General features: G+C 42.3%; 2 protein-coding genes across 2 annotated transcripts; one reads left to right on the top strand and one right to left on the bottom strand.

Annotated features, from left to right (window-relative positions):
* Positions 1 to 5,244: 5,244 nt before the first annotated feature.
* LOC106445765 (probable ADP-ribosylation factor At2g15310) lies at positions 5,245 to 6,714 on the top strand. The gene is made up of 5 exons (XM_013887393.3): positions 5,245 to 5,537; positions 5,710 to 5,780; positions 5,972 to 6,091; positions 6,185 to 6,303; positions 6,402 to 6,714. Exons 1-5 carry the CDS (start codon positions 5,390 to 5,392, stop codon positions 6,559 to 6,561), a joined length of 618 nt encoding a protein of 205 aa, XP_013742847.1. The 5' UTR covers positions 5,245 to 5,389; the 3' UTR covers positions 6,562 to 6,714.
* Positions 6,715 to 7,953: 1,239 nt separating this feature from the next.
* LOC125590405 (secreted RxLR effector protein 161-like) lies at positions 7,954 to 8,620 on the bottom strand. Its single transcript, XM_048763967.1, has 2 exons — positions 8,133 to 8,620; positions 7,954 to 8,077 (listed from the first exon to the last, which is right to left on the bottom strand). The coding sequence occupies exons 1-2, from the start codon at positions 8,618 to 8,620 to the stop codon at positions 7,954 to 7,956; spliced, it is 612 nt and encodes a 203-aa protein (XP_048619924.1).
* Positions 8,621 to 25,721: the final 17,101 nt, after the last annotated feature.

Here is a 25,721-nt window from a genome sequence, read left to right as displayed (position 1 = left end):
TTATACTACAACATTTGTCTTAGGAGCCTCGAAAACTCCTAACATCAGTCAGCCTTTCATACCATGCTCGAGGTGCTTGTTTCAACCCGTATAGGGCTTTGTTGAGTTTGTACACATACTCAGGATTAGTTGCATCTTCAAAACCCTTAGGGTGATGCACATACACTTCCTCAGACAGTACCCCATTCAGAAATGCACTCTTAACATCCATTTGGTACACTGTGAAGTTCATGATACATGCCAAACTATTGAATAGTCTGATAGATTCCAATCTAGCCACTCGAGCAAATGTTTCTTCAAAATCAACTCCCTCGATTTGCGAATACCCCTGGGCGACCAATCTTGCTTTGTTTCTGACAACAAATCCACTCTCATCAATCTTGTTCTTGAAGATCCACTTAGTTCCAACTATGTAACCATCACCTGTCTTCTCCACCAACTCCCATACATCATTTCTGATGAACTGTTCTAGTTCCTCCTGCATGGCTTGGATCCATAACTCATCCGAGAGTGCTTTGGTGTGGTCTTTCGGCTCAATATTTGGGACAAAACACGCATACTGCACCATTTCTCTGAAGTTGATCTTCACGCCTCTTGTTCTTCTTCTTTCATTCACCTTGCCAATAACATCACTTGATGAGTGATTTCTGTGAACATTTGGAGTACTCATCTCCTGAGTTCACTCTGAGGGTGGCGATGTGTCATTCATTGATTCAGTTGATGGATCCTTTGATGCATCCGATGGTGTATCCGTCTTCTAATCCTCATCGTTTTCCCACTGAACTGATGTGACATCATCGAACACGGCATTTACTGACTCCATGATCATCAGGGACCTCAAGTTGCAGACTCTGAATCTTGAGCTGTTCGCTGAGTACCCCAAGAACATGCCTTCATCACTTCTTGCATCAAACTTGCCAAGATGCTCTTTGTCATTCAGAATGTAACACTTGCACCCAAAAACGTGAAAGTAGCTGAGGTTTGGTGTTTTACCTTTCCAGAGTTCATACGGAGTCTTGACAGTTCCTCTCTTGACATATACACGGTTTATGATGTAGCATGGGGTGCTAATAGCCTCTGCCCAGAACCTCTGCTGCACATTGTTACCATGCATCATAGCTCTCGCCATCTCCTGAAGCGTGCGATTCTTCCTTTCTACCACTCCATTTTGTTGAGGAGTTTTGGGTGCAGCAAATTGCGGAACTATTCCGTGTTGTCCACAGAAGTTACTCATGGCTTCATTCTGGAATTATCCCACATGATCACTGCGAATCTGCTTCAGTCTTCTCTTCCCATTTGTAACTTGAAGAACCCAGATCTTGAAGCTTTCCAGTGTATAAGACTTTTCACAAATGAATCTCACACATGTGAACCTTGAATACCTCTTCCCTGCTATGCTCTCCGTCTGCATAGGACCCATGAGATCCATGTGTATCATTTCAAGCATATCCTTTGACTGAATATCTTGAATCATCTTGTGTTGGACTTTGACCTGCTTTCCTTGATTGCACGGTCCGCATATTGTCTTCTCCGTTTCCTCCAGCAGAGGAATGCCTCTGACTGCACCTTTCTTGATGATGTTAGTCATATGCCTCATATTCATGTGACCAAGTCTTTGATGCCACACACTTGTTTCATCATGTGCAACAAAGCACTGTTGTACCCTCTGCCATACATAGCAGTTGTTAGCAGATAGTACTCCATGTAACATGACTCTGTTCTCCATACATAGCAGTTGACTGATGCTGATTAGGTTTGCTTTTAGTCCGTTGACTAAGAACACATCCTTAAGAGGCGGTCTGGATTCAACTGTCTTCCCTTTGCCTTTGATCGCTCATTGGCTTCCATCTCCAAATGTGACTCTTCCTCCTTTCAATGGCTTTATATCTCTGAGATTCTCGCGTGCTCCTGTCATATGGCGAGAACATCCACTGTAGAAGTACCATGGTTTTTCATCTTCAGACACCAATGCCACTGCTTCTGATACAAGTGCCATGCTGCATGTCAGACCTCTGTGGATAGGTCGTTGAGTAGGTTTCATTGTCGTATGTCCTAAATCAGATTTCCTGATCCAGACTTGATTTCGAGAGCCATTCCACCAGTACTTTCCTTGTCTCAGCAACTGATTTACTTTCTCCCGATAGTGATAGCATTTCTTCTTGATGTGACCTGGTTTTCCACAGTAGTAACATCCTCTCTCCTACTGAATCTCTGGTCGTAGCACCTTCTGGAGATTTTTAACTTTCTCAGTAACAATCTTTGAGGTAGTACCTTCACTTGTTGTTCTTCCCTCGGAGTTGGAGCTTGAGACAAATTTGATGGGTCGTGTATCACTCTTTCCATACCCAGTGTATCCTAGACCTCGAGGAGTCTGATCCTGTCTCCCCAGACCCAAGATTTTATCAAGTTCCTTTGACCCAGTGAGCATCCTGACAGTCTTGTAATGATGTTCCAGCTTGGCATTTAAGTCAGACGATCGGGCCTTCTCGTTTTTTACATGTTTTTCTAGTACTTCAATTTGGACAACAAGCCGTTCATTATCCTTCTTCAGATCTGAGGTATTTGCCTCCTTCTTTCTTCCATCATCGAGTTTTTTTATGAGATTTATCACCGTGTCTTCCAACCCGCTTTTCTCCTTTTTGAGACATAGATTCTCCTTACCATTCTGAACTACTGTCTGACACAGTTCTTGATAGTCAATTCCATCATCACCGTCTGCGCTTGACTGATCATCGTCTGCGCTTGACTGATTTTCGTCTATGTCAGTTTCTCCTTCCACGAACTCTGTGATGCCAATGAATGCTACGAAGTTAGCCAGATCCTCTTCATCACTGTCTTCTTCTGAGTCTATCTCATCAATTCCGATCATCGACTTCTCATGTCTCCTCTTCTGATCATTGACACATTCCAGCTGAGAGTGTCCAATTCCTTTGCACTTGTAGCACTTGATTTCTCTCCTTCGGACAGTTGGATATTCAGTCTTGTAGTGTCCATACCCCTTACACTCATGACACTGAACCTCCACTTTTTGATCGTTCTTTTCTGACTCAGATGTTCGTTTCTCACCTTCTGCAGCACGTCGTGATGGACTTCCTCTTCTCTTACCTGATTCGGCTCTATGAAGGACTTTGTCAAAACGCCTGGCTAGCATACTTACTGGATCATCGTCATCTTCTTTGTCATCTGATTCTTGTGATACCAGTGCGACTCCCTTTCCTTTCTTTCCTCCGTCAATCTCCATTTCATGTGGTCTCAGCATCCCCACCACTTCATCAAAGCTTATCTCATCTGTGTTTAGAGAGACTGACATAGCTGCCTTGTACACGGTATACTTAGATGGTAGACACCTTAGGAACTTCTTGACCAGCTTCTTATCCTTGTACTTCTTTCCCAGTATCAAGGATTCCTGAGCTATGCCACTGAGTTGTGAGCTGAATTCTTCAACTGGCTCATGTTCTCCTATTTTGAGATTCTCAAACTTGGATGCTAGATAATCCAATCGTGAGCTCTTCACTTTTGAAGTTCCTTCGAAGTGAGTTTGCAGTATTTCCCAAGCTACCTTGGCTGTCTCACATCCCTGAATCAGCTCAAAATGCTTCTTCCTAACACTAGCATGTATAGCTGAAAGTGCTCTGGAGTTGAACTTCGCCATCTTGAGTTCCGTCTCGGTCCAATGTTCTTCTTCTTTGTTGGATTCAACACCATTCTCGTCCTTGACCTTTTGTTATGACCATCTCGTTGTCACAGACTTCCACACCATGGCATCAATCCATCGAATGATAGATCTCATCCGTGACTTCCAAAGTCCATAGTTGGATCCATCCAACATCACCCGTGTGCTCGACACCAGCTCATGATAGTTCTCCATTTGTTCCGCAAGATCTCACCTGTTATATAATCGAACGGGTGACCGCTCTGACACCACTTGTAAATGCAAGAACTAACCAACAAAGTAAAGCACATAGTACACCAGAGAATATCTCTACAAAGATATGTGTTATTACTAGTATTCTTTTAAAGTGAACTTACAAGTCTCTCTTTAAACAGAACCCGATCAAGATCAAGAACCTTCTTGACTTGTGCCCCTAGCCTCACACGTCCTAAGATCGAATACAAGATCTCTAGAATCTCTCCCCCTTAGCCCTTAGTGTTATTTACTCGTTTACGAGCTTAGTGAACTCCACTCTTATGCAAAGAATACAATTCTCTCGATAATCCTAATCCACAGGTCGAGTATGACTATATATACACAATACATCCAAGTCGCCTATCTACCCAATATTCACTATCTACCCAAATAAGGTAAGTCCCCTGAAAACCTCTCCAAAGTCTTTAAGAACTTCCCATCGTGAGATCTCCCTTCTCCAAGGTGAATATCTTCAAGCTTGCTCCCCAAGATGTCTTCACATTAACTTCGCCTTGGTCCGCAATCCATTCTTCAAGTCGCAATCTTTATCTTGACTTGTTCATCCGCACGTACACTTCTCTGTTGCAGATTCTGCTCCATTCGCTCTTGTACTTGCGTATGTATCAGAATGTCCATCTGATCGTTGCATCTAACAGCAAGGACAGAGCAGAAACAAAACATAAATTCGCTACAAAAACTCTTTGTAACTTAGAACTTAGCTAGGCTTTATAATTTTCAACTGTTTGCGCACGAGCTGCGACTGAAAAGGAACTTTAGGTTTGGTTGGTTAATCTAGCTGAACTTAGAAGCTTTACTGCCTTTGCATACTGTTCAGTTGTAATATCACTTTCAGACGAGCCTCTTGTATGGTTTCCTTTCTTGAACGCTTCTGCTGAAATTTGGAATAAAGAGTCTATTTGTTATTTTTATTTTTTTACTTCGAATAATTTTCATGCCATATTTTATCCCTGATTACGTGTAGTTGGTTATAGCAGAAAATCCGAATCCCCTATAAAAATATTTCTTTTTTCTTATAAATTTGATTGTGCGAGTTTTGGGCTCACACAACCTACTCTATGAAATTAAAGTAATGTGTGTTCCTATGTACGTGTCATCTTCCATATTGCTGCTGGTGATGTACTCTCAGGGAATACGATTCTGATTATATTCTTCTAAGATGAGCCAGAACACAGAATCTGACCAGGTCTTCTTCAGTGTCTGAAATCAATCTACTGGAAGCGAAAATATACGGTAAGCTTTTGAGTTTGGAAAAGGCAGACCATTCTTTGCTTCATTCACCTTTAAGAATTTATTCCCTACAGCCTTTCTTCTAATGCATATTTGCCTTTGTGCTTGCTTTTACGTTCAGCAATTCAAACTTTTTATTCTCTCATTTCTTTCTCATGCGGCTTATAGCTTGAGATAAGCTCTGTTTCTTTCACAATATTTCAGATTTCTGGAAATTTTCTTTTCTTTTTCAATATGGGAGCTAGATTTTCACGTATAGCGAAAAGGTTTCTTCCCAAGTCTAAAGTAAGGATTTTGATGGTGGGTCTTGATGGTTCAGGGAAGACTACCATCCTTTACAAGCTAAAGCTCGGTGAAGTTGTCACAACAGTGCCTACTATTGGTATGTTTTCGTTAGTACTTTTGATCATTCTATGTGGATGATAGCTTATCTGTAATCCGTAGATAGTTAACTTTTTCACCCTTGATTATGTGTGCATCTGTAAGGAAAACACTCTTGATAGGTTGATAAAATTCTTAACAATGTTCATGGCTCTTTTTTACCATGTACAAAGGGTTCAACCTCGAGACGGTAGAATACAAAGGCATCAATTTCACTGTATGGGATATAGGAGGACAAGAGAAGGTAAGTTCCATATTTATTTCATCTTTTACTCATCTCTCTGAAACTGGACTAGTCCACACAAAAACAGGGCCATGATTTACTCTAGTACCTCTCGACAAGTGTATAAAACAGATTTGTTTTATTTTTTCTTTATTTCAAGGCTCCTCATGGAATCTTAAATCGGTTTTATTGATCTGCCAAAATTTGAACAGATTCGAAAATTGTGGAGACACTATTTTCAGAACTCGCAAGGACTAATCTTTGTGGTGGATAGTAGTGACAGTGCAAGGTTATCAGAAGCTCGTAATGAGCTGCATCGAATATTAACCAATGTAAAATCATATAGAAATGCTCTTTCAAGTGTTACTAAATTTCTCCTCTTTCTCTATGTTTACAACTTTCTGTATTGATTAAAAAATGTACAGAATGAACTACAGAATGCATGTGTACTCGTCTTTGCGAACAAGCAAGATTCAAGAAATGCTCTACCGGTGGACCAAGTTGCCAACAACCTTGGTCTGCACGGCCTAACCAAACGCTGTTGGTAATTACAAAACGTGTTCTGTTGTTCTTTCTAATTTACAATATATTTAGAGGTAAGAGAATGAACAATAGCTTTGTGTATATTTATGATTGGTGCAGGTTTATACAGGGAACATCAGCCATAACTGGGCAAGGCTTATACGAAGGACTTGAATGGCTCTCCAAAACTATACCTAACAAAACTGAACGATCTAGTTCGCTTGGTAGTTTCCGAAGTGATTCTTCCGAGAGAAGGCTTGTACGAGGTGTGAAGTATTAAACTATTAGTAGACTATGTTTTCTTCTAAGTTCTATGTATTTGTATGGTTATCGCCTTTTGTTGTTTTTTCATGTTTCTCAATGACTTCTTAAGAACCGTTCACTTCCGATCGATCCTAACCGCTCTAGTTCAATTGATTTGTGCTTGATTCGATTTCGTTTATGATCAATCTAAAGCAATAGAGAACACACACGAATTGTTTACCCATACTTCGTTTCCTACTGTCAGGGGAGAGATTGAAACTTTCAAGCTTTTCCACGTCTATTGATCGATGATACAATGAGGAAGATGATACCGAGATTGTTATCGTTTGCTTTATGTGTAGCTATATCAAGCTTCTACACAAGACGTATACCGGAGAAGACTATCATAGCGACTACGATGAGGATGACTCCCTGTCCTCCTCTGAGTCTTTCAACGCCAAAAACTAATAGCCTGAACCGGAGAAAGAGCTTGGATCTCAAGAGCTATTAATACTACAGGATCTCTCTATCTCGATCACGATCTTTCTCTCCCAGCTGCTCCTTGTATCTCCCTTTCTTCTCTCTGTTTCGGATAATCTCTCTCTGTATCGCGAAACCTTTATATGAGGAAGACAACTTAGTTTGTTACTCTCGGGTCCCACTTGTAACAAACTTTCTCCAGCTCAGCATGAGCTCGTAAAAGAGTGGGTTCTTATCAGGCCAACTCATTCTTATTGTCTTTCTATTAAACGTGATAAGTCTAGTAATGGCCCAAGACCAAAACGGCACAGCATCCAAAACTCCACCTTGACGTTTAGGTCAAAACACAAAGAACATCCCGCCGAAACTCTACCGTTCCGACAAAACCAAGAACCATGCCGGAAACACCACCACACAGTCTCACTGATTCCACTTGACAATGCGGATCCAACGACGAACCACTTCCTCCGCCTATTGAACCTGAACTCTGTCATGAAACCCAGCTTGTTGCAAGTCCAGATCCTCTCATCTTCACCACTGAAATGACAAGATCTCCGACTCTTACTCTTCCGGAAGATTTCAAGTTTCCGGACCCTCCAACTGTTCATCTGAACACCGCATAACCAACCATGAATCTTCCAGTAGCAGCTGAAACTCAGCCACAACACACTGCCCTTGAAATCTGCAAGTGAATTTCCTCTTTTAACTCTGAACTTGAATTCTTGAGAAAAATAGATACTAATTTCAACCTCAGATAAGGAACACCTGAATCTCTTTGGAGAAACACCAGTAACCCCAGCGTGAGTCTCCAATCTTCTTTATCCTTTGTTAATTAACTCGTTGTTTATCCAGTAACAAAACACTAACCCATTTGTTCTCTGTTGATACATGTACTCAACCGGTGAGACAGCTAAACAACAGAACCATCTCGGAGTACGTTCTGGCACGATCAGGCAGTGACCCCCAGCGTTACGAGGAACTTCTCTAACGCATTTCCAGGCAATCCTTTAGTTGGCATATCAGCTGGATTTAGAGTAGTATGAATCTTGAGTAGGCCGAAATCCAAAATGTCCCTGATGAAATGAATTTTGTTTGCAACATGTTTATTCACAACAAAATTCCCTCAACCAGAACCCCTCTTTCGTAGCTTCTGAGAGCGCCATGTATTCAGCCTCTGTGGTAGAGAGAGCTACAACATGTTGCAAGGCTAATCTCCAGCTCACGGTGTTCCCACCAACTTGAAACACATGACCCGTCACTGACCTTCTCTTATCACGATCTGTAGAATAATCAGAAGCACAAAAGCCCTCCACCTGGAACTGATCATTCTTAGTAAAATATAGACAAACTTCTGAAGCTCTTTTAAGATACCTCATAACCCATTTAACAGCTTCCCAATGCTCTCGGCTTGGTTTAGACATAAACCTACTTACTAGCCCAACTGCGAATCCCAAGTCTGGTCTAGTTACGATCATAGCATACATCAAGCTTCCTACTGCGCTCGCATAAGGAGTTGTATCCATCAAATGTTTCTGCCTTTCCCATTCCTCTAGAGTCAAACTCTTCAGCTTGAATTGAGATCCAACTGGTGTTACCACTGGTTTGCTATCTTCCATTCCGAAAGTCTTTTAGAACTTGTTTAACATATCTTTCCTGAGATAGCTTTAGAATTCCCTTTTCTCTGTCTATAGTGATATCCATTCCAAGTATCCGAGTAGCTGGTCCCAAATCCTTCATTTCAAATTCCTTCTTTAGAATTTCTTTGAGCTTTGATACTTTCTTCTTGTCTTTAACCGCAATAAGCATATCATCCACATAAAGAAGTAGAGATATACTTTCTTCAGCTCCTTTTTCTTTCAAGTAAACACCTGGATCCTTAATGTACCTTGTGAAACTTCTTTTCTCTGATGAAAGCATCAAATTTGAAATTCAATTGGCGAGGAGACTGCTTTAATCCGTAGAGAGACTTCTTCAACAAGCAAAATTTTCCCTCATATCCTTTCTTGATAAACCCTTCAGGTTTTTCCATGTAGATGATCTCGTCTAGACTTCCATTTAAGAACACCGTCTTAATATCCATTTGCTCTAGTTCAGTATCAAAGTTAACAACAATATCCGTATGGATACATGTTTAACAACTGGAGCAAATATCTCGTTGTAGTCGACTCCTTCCACTTGTGTGAAACCCTTGGTGACCAGTCTAGACTTGTATCTAGGATCCTCAACTCCTGGAATTCCCTATTTGTACTTGTAAATCCATTTAGAACATTACTCTTTGCCTCTGAGGTGCGATTAACAACATCCCAAGTACCATTCTTATCCGCTGAAGTCTTCTCATCTCCCATAGACGCTTTCCACTTATCCCAATCTTTGCTCATTCTAGCTTCTGCGTAAGTCTTTGGCTCAGAAACTTCAATATCCTTAGCAAAAGTTAGAGCATACGCAACAAAGTCTCCACTTTCAAAGATTGTGGGAAGTTTGGAAGTTCTTCTAACTCTGTAACGCTAGAAGATACCATCAAGACTCTCAGTAGACGAAGAAACTTCCTGTCTCTCAACCTCTTGATCTGACTCAGAACCCGAACTATCACCGACTCAGAAGATGATGAAGAAGCTCCACCTTCATTTGTATTTGACGGTCCTCGAACCAAATCAGAACTGAAAGTAACTTTCTTTTTACCTTTCAGCTTCTCTTCTCTTGACTTCCAATAGAGCTTATCTTCATCAAACACTATATTTCTGCTGATTATTGACTTTCCTGATTCCGGAAGCCACACACGATAACTTTTGGTCCCTTGCGGATAACCCATGAAGATACCTTTCACTGATCTAGGATTTACCTTGTCTTGAACCATGTGAACAGAGGCCACACAACCAAATCTCCTTAGATGTCCATACTCCACCTTGACCCCTAACCACGCCTCCTCTGGTATCTTAAAGTCGATAGCCGCACTAGGAGTTTGTTGATCAGATAAACTGTAGTGGAGGCAGCTTCTTCCCAGAATTTCTTCTCCAAACCTGATTCAGCAAGCATAAACCTGATCGTATCTGCAATGGTCCTATTCATTATCTCCACAACACCTTTTGTTGTGGAGTATACGCACACGTCTTGTGCCGCTTAATGCCAGAATATTTATACATTTTATCCATCAACACATTGCAGAATTCCGATCCATTATCAGTGCGTAAACACTTATTCTTCTTGTATGTCTGATTCTCAACTAGAGCTTTCCATTCTTCCATGTTTGCATACACTTCATCTTTGGTCCTTAGAAACCTTATCCAGATTTTCTTCGAGTAATCATCAATCATAGTCAAGAAATATCTGCAACCTGATAGGCTTTCTTCATTAGCAGGAGATCCCCAAAGAACGGAGTGAATGTAATCTAGAATAGCATTTGAGTTGTGTTTGGCTGTAGGAAATGGTTGTAGATGAGCTTTCCCTAGAACACACTCTTCACAAAAACTCAACGTGTGCACTTTCTTTGTATCAAGATAGCCTTTCTTAACCAGAAATTCATATTCTTCAAACTCATATGAACGAGTCTTGAATGCCATATTTTGTCATATCTACATCTGCTCTTGCAATTGAAGCTTCAGCACTAGCAACAACTCCCTGAAGATAGTACAATACATCTTTATAACAACCAGATAACACTTTCTTTCCTTGTTTAAAAAAGGTAACCTTGTAGCCACTTCACTCCTTGTTACAACCATGCTTCTCTAGCTGACCATAGGAAATTAGATTTCTTCCCATAGTAGGCATGTACCTAACGTCTGTTAGAATCACCGCAGACTGATCAGAGTTCATCATTATCTTGAGCTTTCCAATTCCCTTGTGGTGTTGTTTCCCATAAGGACCTTTCCTCCTTCCAACTCTTCAAGATCAAACAACACGTGTTTATTGGGATTTATGTTAAAAGAACATCATGAGTCCAAAACCCACTCGTCTTTAGTTTCTTGGACACTTGCGGTAAGAATCATAGGTTGTTTTTTCTCATGAGCAACATTTGCTGTCTCATAGTTCTTATCCTTCCTGCTAGGACAGTCACGCTTGAAATGCCCTTCCTTTCCGCAGCTCCAACACTCTTTTGACTTAGAAGAATTCTTCGGTCTAGACTTCGACCTGTGCTCTTTGCTCTTTGATCGTCCTTTACCATAACCTCCATTTCCACGTTTATCATTTCTTCCTCCAGTAACCACTCGACCTTCTGCATTTGATCTTAACCTCCCCGTTAACCCTTTCTCTTTCAACTCAACTCTTTTAGCATAAGCAGACGTAGTCACTTCTTTGACCGTCAATGTTTCTTGCCATACTATAAAGTATGAATAAGGGAATCATACTGCAGACGAAGACTCGTAAGAATATGAATTGCTTGATCCTCGTCTGAAACATGAATGTTCAAGCTTGCAAGATCATGAACGAGCTTTAGGAATGTGTCTAGATTTTCTTCAATACTTTTACTCTCCACCATTTTATAACTCGCAAAGTTTTTCTTCGAATAAATCCGGTTAGGTAGAGTCTTAGTTTGATAGTCTCTCTCTAGAGCTTTCCAAACTCGCAAAGCTGTTGTTTCCATTTTCGTAGAACCATATGATAGACCATGGATTTGACCCACTTTTACCCATGGTTTATAAGTGTTTTAACTATTAATTATTATATTACAGAGTCTATTTAGTATATTTATAGGATCAGGAGTGATTTGGAGGAAAGTGATGATTTTGGAGCATTTTGGAGATATTTGGAGTAAACACCCGAGATGACCATCGAGCTCGACCATCGGTCGACATTGAAGAGGAATAATCGATCGATGTTAACATCTTCACTTCGATCAACATCGAAGCGCGTAAAAGTCCGTTTGGTCTCAGCCGACTTAGAGCCAAAGTCTTCACCAATTTACAAGAGTTTTAACCTAATTATATAGGCTTTGCCAACATGTTAGAGGCAAAGTGTGCTTTCTTGTTTTATTGGACTCGTAATATGTTTATCGAGTTTGTTTTTATTTATGAGTTTTTTTAATTTGAATATGGTTATATCGATTTAGGTTTATGTAATTACTTTGCGTTTGTGTAATGGTGTCGAAAATATATATAATCCCAACGAATCATCAAGTCAATGCAAAATGATTGGCTACCCGTCGATAGTCAAACTTTTACTTTGGTTCGGTTATAAGAGCAATTTATATCGCTCGTCCTCGAGATGTTTTGCGAGATAGAAGCTGATCAGGAATCTAACTCGCGGGCCAGTGGTGGCCTAAGGACGTTGATTTACCGATGTCGCTTTTGATACGGAGGACGGTTCAGGTTGATGAGAGCTTGGGTCATTTGAGACCGCATGGTGAAAATCGGTAAGAGTTTAAAGTTGAAGATGAGATTTCGAGCCTCTTAAGGCTGAAAATTAAATTTCTATAGTAGTTTGAGCTACTGGTAGTGCAAGAAGAGTGTACAAACATTTTGCGGTTGTACAAGTTTATTTATAAAGTTTTGATGCGAAATAATAAATAAGTATGAATTTTATAACTTAAAAGCTCGCGATTGTAACGCGAGAATCTGTATTATCTGATGCAATATATTGATATGCATAAATTGATTATAAAGAATTGTTTACCGACATGGACGTGTTCCGGTCTTGGTGACTGCGAGATAGCGGAGAAGAAACGGTGTTGGATGTTTGATAATATGTTCTTTGTGTAGCTGATGAGATGTCGAGGTATTCAGGTTTTGAATTGCTGACTTGATTTGTGCACAATTTGTAGTAAGCCATCGCGAATCATATCGCATTTACTGCATCTTGTGATTTTGCTTTCGTTTGGAGATGTTTGGAGATATCGTTAGACAACATGCGATCTTAAAAAATTTCTGCATGGTTTGATCATTTTCTTAGCAAGAAATGATTTTTTGTGGTCGGGACTTTTTTAGATAAAAATCTATTGCTTCTTCTAGGAAGGCTCTTTTCATAATGAAGTGCGTAGACTGTCGCTTAAGGAGTGTGGAAAACAGGACTGAGCTTTCTTTGTGCCCCTTCGGTATTCTCCTCTCCATCTTCTTGATATTGGGCTTGCTATCTTTCTGAAGCATGAAGCTCTATCGGCAACTGAGCTGCTTAAGCATTTTTTGGGGATATGGCACAACGTTTTTAGGAAGAAAGACGCGGTGTCGGCTCCTCGAGTTTCTAGAGCTCATTGGAGACTGAAGTCGATGCAAAGATCGAGCTATGTGGGGATCGGGCAAGTCGCTTACAGATTCTCAATGTGCTCCTCGAGTTATTCAAGATCTATGGAGATCGAACTCAGTTCCACGAGAAGGGTGACTTACCGACCTTTTGCAGATCTCTCCAAAGATCGAGTTCATTCGTTTTTCTTTTTGCTTAGTTCGGACGCGTAGTCTGTTGTCGCCTATTGTCGGTCGAGGTAGTCGTGGTTTAGAGCTCGTGAGTACAAATTCTTCTTTCCTTTTAGATCTCGAGCTTTGGAGGACTCCACTTCTTCCTTCTCATCAAACCCTGGTGAAGATTTTTATGGTGGTAATAATGTTTTCCAGTTTCTTTGTTGGTGTTGCTCTGTCCGAGAGATCTCTGTCTGGAACGAGACACCGTTCAGTAACAAATATATAAAACATTTGGGGCCTCCTACATGTTTCGTTACGGTTTATTATATCATATCTGCTTAGGGAGAAGAAAGTCTTGCTTTTGTTGGGTACGAAGACGTAACCCAATTCGTCAAAGCAAGGTGAGGGGATTGCCTTTTAGGAGCTCATGGAGTAATATCATTCCTGTAATAATTATTAAAACAAGAAATTGTGTTTGTGTTTTGAGGTCGCAAGCTTAACGCTCTCGTTTCGAGGAGAGTGGAGAGTTCTTGTTTCGTGATGACTCCTCGATCTCATACTACATATATTGAGTTCTTGTTCGTTTTAGGTGGAAGAGAATGGAGTTTGTCCTCTCCTCCAGAAGATGCTCGGTCTCAACAAATACATCTTCGTATTTCTTTTGTTTAAACATTGACAACTGCCTTTTTCTTCTTCCCGGAGATTCATAGTTGGAGAGATCGTTAATGGCTTTTGTTTATTAGTGGGAGAGATCTGGTGATAGAGGTTGGTCCAGTAGTTAGTTGCCCCCCAGTCCTTCGAGTGAGGTGACGAGGTTGAAGGACGAAAATTCGTCTTTCCTCTACTGGCGAAGTCGTGAGGAATATTGACGTTGGGATCATCTAATTATGTCTCGAGATTGAGTCTAATGTGGTTTATTATCATCATCTCTAAAGACACATCGGTTATATCCGTCTTAAATGAGACGTCGAGTTCACCGGTTCTTGAACGGGACGTCGGGTACATTGGTCTCGAGTGAGACATCAGGATCGTCTATCATATTGGAGGTCTTCATCGGCATATTTACTCGGTGAGAGCACATGATCCGAGGTTCAGCCTTCGAGCTCATGGCTCTCTTTCGTTTAAAGTCGGGAGTTCATATTTATTCACTATAATTTTAATGATTAGATTTGACATCGCTGGTTGGAAGAAGCCTCGTCATGCGGTGGAAGATATATTAGAATTGACGTGTTTAATCTGGAGACTTGATGCAAAGCCTTCTTCTTCTTGCTTCCTTGAATCTTGCAGTGGAAAAGATTATATCTTTATTATCTGACGATTGAAAGCTGCTGTCTCTCTTCCTCCATCCGCGCAATGATTCTTCTCTTTGACATATTAGTAGAAAACAGATATGTTCTTCGTTTATGGATAAGATTAACAAGTTAGTAGAACTCGAATTGGACAGAGACGGTCTCGTAAGATCGTCTATCATTTTGGACACCGGTTTCCTTCAGCGAATATAGAAACGTATCGGAGTGATGAGAGGAACACGAAAGGTGACAATTCCCTAACTCGATGTCCTGTTGGGCTTGACTCATGGAAGGAGAACGTCGTTTTGATCAAGTGCATATGACCATACATAAAATCACGTTACAGGTCGGGTGATCTTGGCCTCTTTAGCTCGCGAGCTTTCGTACTCGAGAGGTCGTTTATTTGCTGATTAGATATTAAGCTTTTCTTCTATCTCTTTGTTGAACAAGTAACAAAGTGGATGAATTATCTAATCATTATGTTGACTTTAATGATCCAACAACATAGCGATGGCAATGTGATGGACTTTGTTGTCGTTGCTGTTCCAGAGTGGACATAGTCTCGAGCTAAGTCTTCTCGAAGTGGGGTCCTCTTCGTAGGAAGCGCACGCGTGCCAGAGCTCAAGAGCTCCTTTCTTATTCTTTACTTGGTGGAAAAAGATGCTTGTAGTTTGTTTCTCAAGATCCTGAGCTCTCGTTTCTGGAGGTGGAAGAGAATCCTTATTATCATGAAGTGATAATAACACATTTCTATTTATAATAATCTCAGTCCTCCGGCAAAAGGTCTTGTTTATCTGTTTTTCCGGAGGAAGAAGTCTGGTCTGGTCAAATACTTGACCGTATCTAACTCGTGAAGCCATGACGAGTATATTAGTCGTTTTTAAGAACTCGTGCTCTTCTTCTTTTCTTCTTCTTTGGGAAATGGAGAATCCTGGTTTCTTGACGTCTCCTTGATCTCAAAATACATATATGGAGGTCTTGAGAATCGGGTGTACTTAGTTCTTGTGCCCAGTCCAAGCGAGCTCAAGGTATGGTGCTTGAGTCACTTTAAGACTCTTCTTTGCTTTTGATTATTTATTGATCGAGGGTTTTGCTTTATTATCGTCGTGCGGCTTACTGAGCTCGGCGTTGTCGTGTTCTTGTCTACGGTCCGGTATGCGATCTCCTAACCTTGGGACGATCTCCTGACTTTGGTACTTATTTATCGCGATTGGATTTGATCTTTTACCAATAGTACTTGGTCGGGACGGCGATCTCGGGGTCTCTTCAACCTTCAAATACACAGATTGAAGTCTCGGGAGTCTATCTCCAAGCGTGCTCGAGGTATTATAAACCAGCCTCTTCAAGAAACTCTCTTGCTTCTGATCATTTATTGATCGAGAATGCCCGCTCCATGTGTGGCGAGGTTTTTTTCTTCGTCTTATTCTCGGCTCTGTGATATGTTTGACCCAACATTTTGCATCATTTAGACTTATGCCGTATAGTGTTGATATTCGTTTGAATGCATCAGTTCGGTTATCAAACTTTTATCGTGCTGGATAATCATTTTTCTGGACCTGAGCTCGGGAGGTCAAGCCATCATAACTCATCGTCGATATGCTGGTTTGAGGGCGCTATCGGTGAAACTCGACTAGATGAATTACTTCTATTGGCTATAGAGATTTGATTTGGCTGAGGTCGGAATCAAATCTCATGTTTCATTTTTTTGTTTCCTGATCTAGCGTGATCAATGTCATCACAGTGTGATGGCTCGTTTGTTGCGGTACCGGACACCTATAAGCTGGATCTATTTTCGTGCTTACAAGCCTTAGATCGGGTTCCTAGCAAGTATGTTTTTCGTTTATCTTCCCCACAGTCGGCGCCAAAATGTAGATCCTAAAATCTACACGAAGTATTTGATAGTGATCGGGAGTTCAATCTGGGGAAGAAATAACGTGGGCAACGATATCCTCAGAACCCAATGATATAATCAGGTTTGAGTCGTCAAAAATAGACTATATTCGTAGGTCAAATATCATAGAGATATCGGGAGAAAGAAGGATCGTGACTGAACTCGATGCCGAGATGCCTACGTACCCGTTAAGGGATCAAGTCTAAACGTAGTTTGATTATCATCTCGAGTCAGATGTCAGTTTCATCGGTCTCAAGTAAGATGTCGGTTTCATCGGATATAACCTCAGATGAGAGGTCAGGTTTGTCGGTTCTCTAACGCGAAGTCGGTTCTCTAACGGGAAGTCGGTCGCGACTCTTGAAAGAGACGTCGTGAAGCCGAGCTTAGAGTGTTCTTCAACCTAAGCTCGCTCGATCTATAACTCGCGATGATTGTGGGGATTCCTTCTCGTTAGTGGATACGAAGACGTCTTTGTTGGGGTCAAAATCGGTCACGACGGAATCAATATCTGAAAGTCCGTTGTTGGGGTCGAAAACGGTTACGACGAAGTTAACATCCAAATCTCCGCAAAATACAAGTATGAGTGCCTTTTCGCGACAAATTGTACTTGGTCAAAAGAATGTCGCGGCATACGTCCTCGAAATAAAACCTTGTTCAAACCCCGTTTGGATCAAACACAAGCTGTCCCAAGGCAACGGAAACGTATCTGAGCCAGCCACGGATAGGTTCGAATGTGACGCTCGGAACACAGATAGACCAAGCTCAGTCACTACGAAACTACCGCACACGCACACTGCCCGGTCGCTACGCAGCGACCGAGCGTCCGTCCCGATCGGTCGCTACGTAGCGACCGAGCTCTAGCCAAGCTCGATCGCTACGTAGAGACGGAGAGTCCGTTCCACTCGGTCGCTACGTAGAGACCGAGCTCGAGCCAAGCTCGGTCGCTACGTAGCGACCGAGCGTTCATTCCACTCGGTCGCTATGTAGCGACCGAGCTAGAGCCAAGCTCGGTCCCTACGTAGCGACCGAGCGTCCAATCCGCTCAGTCGCTACGTAGCGACCGAGTTCGATCCAAGCTCGGTCGCTACGTAGCAACCGAGCGTCCGTTCCACTCGGTCGCTACGTAGCGACCGAGCTAGAGCCAAGCTCGGTCGCTACGTAGCGACCGAACATCCGTTCCGCTCGGTCGCTACGTAGCGACCGAGCGTCCGTTCCGCTCGGCTGCTACTTAGCGACCAAGTTCGATCCAAGCTCGGTCGCTACGTAGCGACCGAGTGTCCGTTCCGCTCGGTCGCTACGTAGCGACCGAGTTCGAGCCAAAGCTCGGTCGCTACGTAGCGACCGAGCGTCCGTTCCACTCTGTCGCTACGTAGCGGCCGAGCTCTTCCGAAACGTCGCTATGGCATCAGTCCATGCATTCTCGTCTACCCTTCGATGCTATCTCCCGAAGACCGTAGCGAACCCATTTCATGTTTCCCGCCATTCTAAGTCATTGATCAAACTTTACCGTAAAAACCGCGGAAAGTTCGTTCTTTATCGAAAGAAACCGTAATAAACGCTTCGAGTCAGAAAACGGCCAAAAAGGGGTCTAAGACATGACTCGAGGCCCAACTTACGATTTCATAACCAACAGCCCGTAAGCCGCATGGCGGTTTACGCTTGGTTCGCAAGGAAAGATAAATGTCAAGTTTACGCGGATAAATACAAAATTTTGAAGATAATTACGAAGATCGGAAAAAATGGAATATCTCCATTTTTGCGCTATGACGGCTTAAGGGCAGAAGAGGAAAAGCGCAAACCAACCTAGGAGCCAGTATATAAGGAGTCCTAGGCGAGAAGCATGGGGAAGACTTTTTCAGAGCAAACTTAGCACTTAGAGCAATTAGGCAACTTTCCGTTTTTGTTATTTTGAGCTGCGAGTCAACTAGGTTTTGCAGTCTTAGGTTGTTAGAACTAGGAATCTCGCCGAGAGCTCTCATAGCTGAGGCTTCTACCTTGTTATATCCGGGACTTCTGGGAAATTAGGGTTTTCCTAACTTTCCTAATTTAAACGGAAATCGACAGTGCGAATTTCGGTTCCCACAGTTTGGCGCTAGAAGGAGGTGGGGAGGGGGGGGGGGTACAGATCAATCTAACTCTCAGCCACAAAACGCTTGATCCAAACAATGTCTGGAAATACGAAAGACAAAATTGCAGTTCGCAACAACGCCGGTAAGACAACCCCAGCTGCCACTACGCCTATGGCCAACGCTTACGCAAACGCCATAATGCCTAAAAAAAAAATAAAAAAAAAAACTAGCCACGACTTTTCGCCAACAGAAAGTGCTACGAAATGAGCTTGCGATTTCTCTGTCTAAACATAAGGGAAAATGATAAATTTTATCAAATCCCGTAAGTTTGGCTCATTTCCGAGCTAAAGAAGTTTCAATGCGTAAGGGTTTTACCAAAACAAGTTTTCCGAAATTTTTTCGGAAGGGTAAAACTTGTTCTCCCAAAAACCGCAGAAAACCCCTAGGTTAATCGCGGAAAAAGGAAGCCCAACAAATCGATTACCCAGCTCGGTCGCTATGTAGCGACCGAGCAAGCACACGACTCGGTTGCTACAGAGCAACCAAGCTCAAGCCAACTCTCCACTCGCTAAGTAGAGACCTGTCAGGCCTAAAAAGGGTCCTTCTTTGTGTTCTCTTTTGAATCCTCATCGTAACGCTTTTCGTTTCGTCTCAATCGGAGTTTCCGTTGAGATTTTACGTCGAAAACAAGTAGGACTCTTTTTGGCTTACTTCTACTCGCTACATAGCGACCTGTCAGATGTCCAGCTTGCTACATGGCGACCTGTCAGGCCTCAAAAAGCTCCTCCTTTGTTTTCTCTTTTGAATCCCGATCGAAACGCTTTTCGTTTCGTCTCAATCGGAGCATCCGTTGAGATTTTACGACGAAAACAAGTAAGACTCGTGTAAACTCCTTCGTTTGCTCCTACTCGCACTTACCTCCATCTTTGTGTTCGCCTTCAAATCTCGTTTCAAACGTCTCTTGTTTCGTCTCGATTGAATTTACCATAGAAACTTTACGATAAAAGAAAAAACCCGCAAAGACCAGTTTTCTCGCGTGGATTCAGATTAATCGTATAATACGGCAACAATTAACTTAACACCTTAGCCGCCTCAACTATACGATTACGTTGAACCTTTTTATTGACTTCATATCAGTCAAGTTCGGAAGATAAATGTCAAGTTTCAAAGGATAAACACCAATATCGAAAAAGGCGAACATACACGAGAAGAGGAAGGGGAAATGAGCAAGCAAAACTGAGAAGAGACAAAACTGCATCTTCGAGAGAACTAAGGTATTTGCGACTTGAAATTTTTAAAATCAGACTTGGAGTTTTCGTAGGAAATTACTAAGAAATAAAAACACCTTTGAGACTGCCATAGAACTTTAGGGAACGTAAAACCTAAGTGGATAGTCTAGCGAACTAAGTCTTAGGTGATTTTTCCTGTCTCGATATATTGTCCCGTAACTGTTCGTCCAGATCTTGCAAACCGATATAAACTCTCCGAAAATCGAGAAACGATCGCCACGCATATCAAGCTCGCTTCCTAAGGAGAGAAAAAACTAGAGACATGAACGTCGTCTTAAAACCGATTCGTTTCTGGCAATTCTCTCGGAACCGACATATTCCAAGTCTTCAACCTGGAAACAACCAAATCACAGTCCAAGCGTCGTCTTCAAACCGACTCGGACTGTCGATCATTCTATTCCTCGAGAAAAAAGGGACGGAGTAGGTGCGTATACTGTACTCGTATACTCCCATACTTCAAAAACATATTCAAACAATGCGATGTCTCGTCAAGATCAAGAAAACGCTTTCGACAAGAAAACGCTTTCGACAAAGCAAACTCTCGTAGAAATATGCGGAAAAATATTCATACAATGCGATGTCTCGTCAAGATCATCCTAAAAGCAAACGACAATCTGAGATTCGTCTAAACGCTAGGAACTGATCCAAACTTCAGAAAAATTCTCAAAGACTATACAGCATCTATCATCGCAATCATTCGTTTAGAAAACCTCTGCCAAACTTCAGAATGAAAGTCGATGATTTGCTGAAGTCATAAAGATCTTTTCCAATTTGATAAAACGAGTTTCGTATATGAATCATTATACGAGAAATCTTCAGGCATCAAAGCATCACTCTCATTTTCCGTTGAACCAACCGACTCACGGAAAAACATCAAAAACATTTGCGACAAAGCAAAATCAAGAACAAAAGTAACAGAAAATACGACAAAGAGAACACGTCCTCCCCGCTCGTCGACCAAGTCTATCGCTGTTTAACTGATTCATTCAAGAAACCTGCAAATACGTTTTGCGACTAGATCTTGGTGAAATAACCTTTGGTAAAACTCCATGAGTGACTCAGAGAAACTTTCACCGAAGAATAAAAACAAAAGCGAAAACGTTTCTCAAAAATCTGCGGAAACATCGTTATTTTAACATCTCCATACGTCGCGTCAATTTAATAAATTCGTAAAAACCGGTCGCCCATTACGCAAAAAATCCTTCGTATAATCAGATCATGTCATACGAAGTAACTTTCAAAAGTAAACGTAACAGGTTTTACGAAAAAGTACTTTCCTGATAGCAAAAACCAAGCTGTATGATCCGACATTGGACGACCAATATAAACTTTGCTTCCTCGCACCACGATCTGAAAGGTCTCATTCTTTAGCCCCGCGACTCTCTGGCATCCGCTCTCATTCCGCTTGGTCACGTCCGAGCAGGAAACCACCCCGCAACTGACCCCGCATGGGCTCTGTATCGAGCTTCTTAGGCTTTATCTCCCTTGGAAACAAAGGAAACAACTTCCATACGAATAAAGAAAACATTATACGAAACTTTCGTCGTATAAATTAACCCTAAAGTGGAAAAACGTTTTCTACCAACATGGGCATACTCGGCCTATCAATCTCGATAAACGCCATTCGACACTCACCCAATTACGCCTTTCTTTCGAAGCCGAACTAGGTTACAGCATCCCCTTTAAGGATGATTCTAACCGACTTGACCTTATTGACTGCACGAAAGTGTCATGGTCTAATCCTTTGGCAACAACGTCCTTGGCTATAAAGCTGAGCACAACCTTCATGCAAAGCCAAAACAATTGAGCGACCACCGCTCCAATAACTTGACGGCTAAACGGTAATCCGAAATTTGTCTTGAAACGCCAAGTAACGATTACACAAATAATTATCATACGACCCAAAAACGGGAATCATATGGTAAATTCGTCCTAACAAAACTCAGTCCTAACAACCAAACAGTTAACGGAAAGGTTCCACTTGTCAAAAATCGACCAAGTTCCATATACTACGATTTACTTTAAGCCCGCTGTGTTTTACTCGTAAAATGCGGCATGTAAGGAAAACTCGTAACAGAGCTTCTATAGCTATACGGAGCATCCTCAAATAGACACAAAAGAAATCTCGGAAGGCCAACACCACACAAATCACGGTATAGGAGGATGCCTCTTTCCGGGGACAAATTTACGCGACCCCTTGGTCCTAACTCCTCGGTCGCAAATCAAATCCAAACAGGAACAACAATTCTGGCTGCGAACATCCGTAGTCAAACCAGAATGTTTCCCAAACGCAAAGCTAAGACTAATCCCTTGCAACATCGCGAAACATCTTCAAGCCCGCGAACATTTCAAGCACGAAACGCGGCATACGAAAGAATAACAAATCTTCAGCATCGCGAGACGTCGCAGACGCCTGAAGATTCGTTCTTCGACGAAATTTCCTTCCTCGATAAAAACACTTTCTTGGAAGACCAGACAGTCATACGCGCTAACATCTTCTCAAAACATATCCTTCGCGAAGACTCGAAACGGTAATTTTAACCATTAAGTTTGTTGCTGATCACAACAAACTCTTAACGTCCTAAACAGACTTAGCCATCTCGTAGAAATGACTCTCGTACATCCGACACAAGAATTATAGCGCTATTAAAGAAACCCAAAATTTTTGGTCAGCACTTCCAGGAGGCTTAAAAATTGTCCTTGGAGAGATGCTCGGTTCCAACCATACGAGTCGTATAAGCCGAGAACCTATCGCGGACTTTAAATCGGTATAGAATCAGGATGAAACTGAAACGGGATACGTAAGTCGAATTAGTCATCACACCCTCTAAAACCAGGAGTAAACCTAGGTCTTGCCCTAAACCCAGCGCACTGGTCTCTAACATCTCTAGGCATAGTATCAAAAACCTTGATACGAGATCCCAAAATTTGTCTCTTTGCCAATATTCGAGCGTCTTCATAAATCCCGCAAGTTTACACACTGCGGAAAACTTTCGAAACAGATCACGGATATAGCAGTTCACACAGAGTTAGATTACGAGATGACAACTCGTAGTCTTCCTTCTACGCCCATATAAAATGCCATCGGCAGCAACACGCCTGATACCCTCTACATAAAAACCAGACCGTAAAGGTCTCGCTGGAAAACTAGTCATACAAACCTTAACTCCAAGACGAACTACGAAAGGCTTGATCCCTTCAACAAGGGTACGTAGAAAAGCGAAAAGACCACTTACCACAGACCTTTTCGACCATTAATTTCGCCTAACTCACCTAACTTGCCAAGCCACTCGCTAAAACCTCATGCTAAGCTCATGGTTCTAACGAGCTGGGGGGCTAACTGTTGGGGTGAAAATTGGCCACGACGGAATCAATTTCTGAAAGTCTGTTGTTGGGGTCGAAATCTCCGTTCCGCTAGGTCGCTGTTCTGCTCGGTCGCTATGTAGCGACCGAGCTCGAGCCAAAGCTCGGTCGCTACGTAGCGACCGAGCGTCCGTTCTGCTCTGTCGCTACGTAGCGAACGAGCTCTTCCGAAACGTCGCTATGACATCAGTCCATGCATTCTCGTCTACCCTTCGATGCTATCTCCCGAAGACCGTAGCGAACCCATTTCATGTTTCCCGCCATTCTAAGTCATCGATCAAACTTTACGGTAAAAACCGCGGAAAGTTCGTTCTTTATCGAAAGAAACCGTAATAAACGCTTCGATTTAGAAGACGGCCCAAAGGGGCCTAAGACATGACTCGAGGCCCAACTTACGATTTCTTAACCAACAGCCCGTAAGCCGCATGACGGTTTACGCTTGGTTCGCAAGGAAAGATAAATGTCAAGTTTCCACGGATAAATACGCTATGACGGCTTAAGGGCAGAAGAGGAAAAGCGCAAACCGACCTAGGAGCCAGTATATAAGGAGTCCTAGGCGAGAAGCATGGGGAAGAATTTTTCAGAGCAAACTTAGCACTTAGAGCAATTAGGCAACTTTCCGTTTTTGTTATTTTGAGCTGCGACTCAACTAGGTTTTGCAGTCTTAGGTTGTTAGAACTAGGAATCTCGCCGACAGCTCTCATAGCCGAGCCTTCTACCTTGTTATATCCGGGACCTCTGGGAAATTAGGGTTTCCCTAACTTTCCTAATTTAAATGAAAATCGACAGTGCGAATTTCGGTTCCCATAGTCTTTGACTTGTGGAAGTAATCTAATGTTTCTCTTTCTTTCTTGTTGAATAATCGAATGATAGAAGATTTCTTCTTATTACGTTACGTAATCATCGTGAGTCATTTACCTGGTTGTGGAAAATGACTTTCTCTTTTCTATAATAGAAACGTGCTTTTGTTGTTCTCTATGTTGCTCTATTCTCCCCTCGTAAAAGCAATTGTTTTGTCTTTTTATTAGAGTTTCAAGTTGTTGCACGTGCTCCACTATTCTCTCTTTGACTTCCTCTCTCGTTTGTTACGAGGCAGAGATTTTAGGGGACTCGCAACTAGATTAAGTTTGACTCTATCTTTGATACAATCCACACCGAGAATGATGGGAGGGTTTTCGTACAAATCTTGGTCCAACGAGTTCTCTGGGCCGACGTCGCATTACGAGTTCTCCTAGGCCCGTTTAAGCTTAACTCGAGGTAGTCGTTAACCAGTTTTCTTATTCTTTTGGCGGGAAGGATTTGTGCTAAATCCTGTATCAACCACCACCATCTACTCAAGAGAGCAAGATTGAAGAGATGCTTGACAGAGTTCTTGAGGGACAGCAGCGCATGGCGCTGAAATTCAATGGGAAGATTGGTTCTGTCTACACCAACCTGAACACAAAGTTTGAGACTTTGAGCAGTCATGTGAAGAAGCTGGAGATGCAGGTTGTTCAGACAGGAGAAGCTGTTAAGAGGCAAGAAGCCTCAACAAGGGGGATAAGAGATGATGTGATGAAGCACCACGTCAACGCCATCATAGATGATGATTTCTGGCAAGTGGTAAAGCAAGAGAAGCTGCAAGAGGGAGATTTTGAAGTAGGGAGCTTGATGAGTTTCGGCGGATCGCATTGGTGTCGATCGACGCCGAACTCTGAACATCGGTCGACAGAGGTCATCCAAAACCGATCGACATCCTCTCCAGAGCATAGATCAACAACACCTACGGAGTCGACCGCATCTTGCAATGCCATGATGATCCTGACTCACGAGGAGTTTGCAGCAAGACACCCACATCCGCCCAGCCCTGTTTATGTAAAAATCGATCGACATTCTCATACTGCTGTCGATCGACAGGAAGAGAACCCCATCGATCGACAAAATCCAGCACCCATCGATCGACGCACACCTCTTACATACCGAGTGCAGATGCCAAAGATAGACGTTGCCCGTCTAAATGCACTCAGGCCACAACCCAAACCTTTAGATAACCGATAACCCACCAGAGGCCATCAGTACACCTTCAGATGATGGAGCAGATCCTATGGAAGTTGATAGGGTTCCTATGGGAAGAACCCTGAGGAAAAGAAAAGAAAAAGTGGCGAAACATCTGAAGAGGGGAGCAAATGAGAAGTAAGGGAAAGTTTCCAAAAGAGAGTCTTCAGGATTCCTTTAGAAAAGCCATTCGAGGAGGCTTATTTTACCCACAGATTGTGGATGTTCTTCAGAGAAACCAGAGAGACCGAAGAGGACATTAGGAGAATGTTCTGTGAAGCTAGAGAAAAGAAAAAGAAGTGGATTACACTGAAGAAGAAGAGTGATCCTGGGAAGTTAGCAATACCATGTACGGTGAAGGGTATTGAGTTCCCACATGCCATGTGCGACACAGGAGCATCAGTCAACATCCTACCTAGGGTTATGGCAGACCATCTGGGTCTGCAGGTGGAGCCT

Source organism: Brassica napus, chromosome C7 (assembly GCF_020379485.1).
Source record: "Brassica napus cultivar Da-Ae chromosome C7, Da-Ae, whole genome shotgun sequence".
NCBI lineage: Eukaryota > Viridiplantae > Streptophyta > Magnoliopsida > Brassicales > Brassicaceae > Brassica > Brassica napus.
Note: the sequence above shows the minus strand (reverse complement) of the source record. Positions and strands in the feature narration are given on the sequence as shown.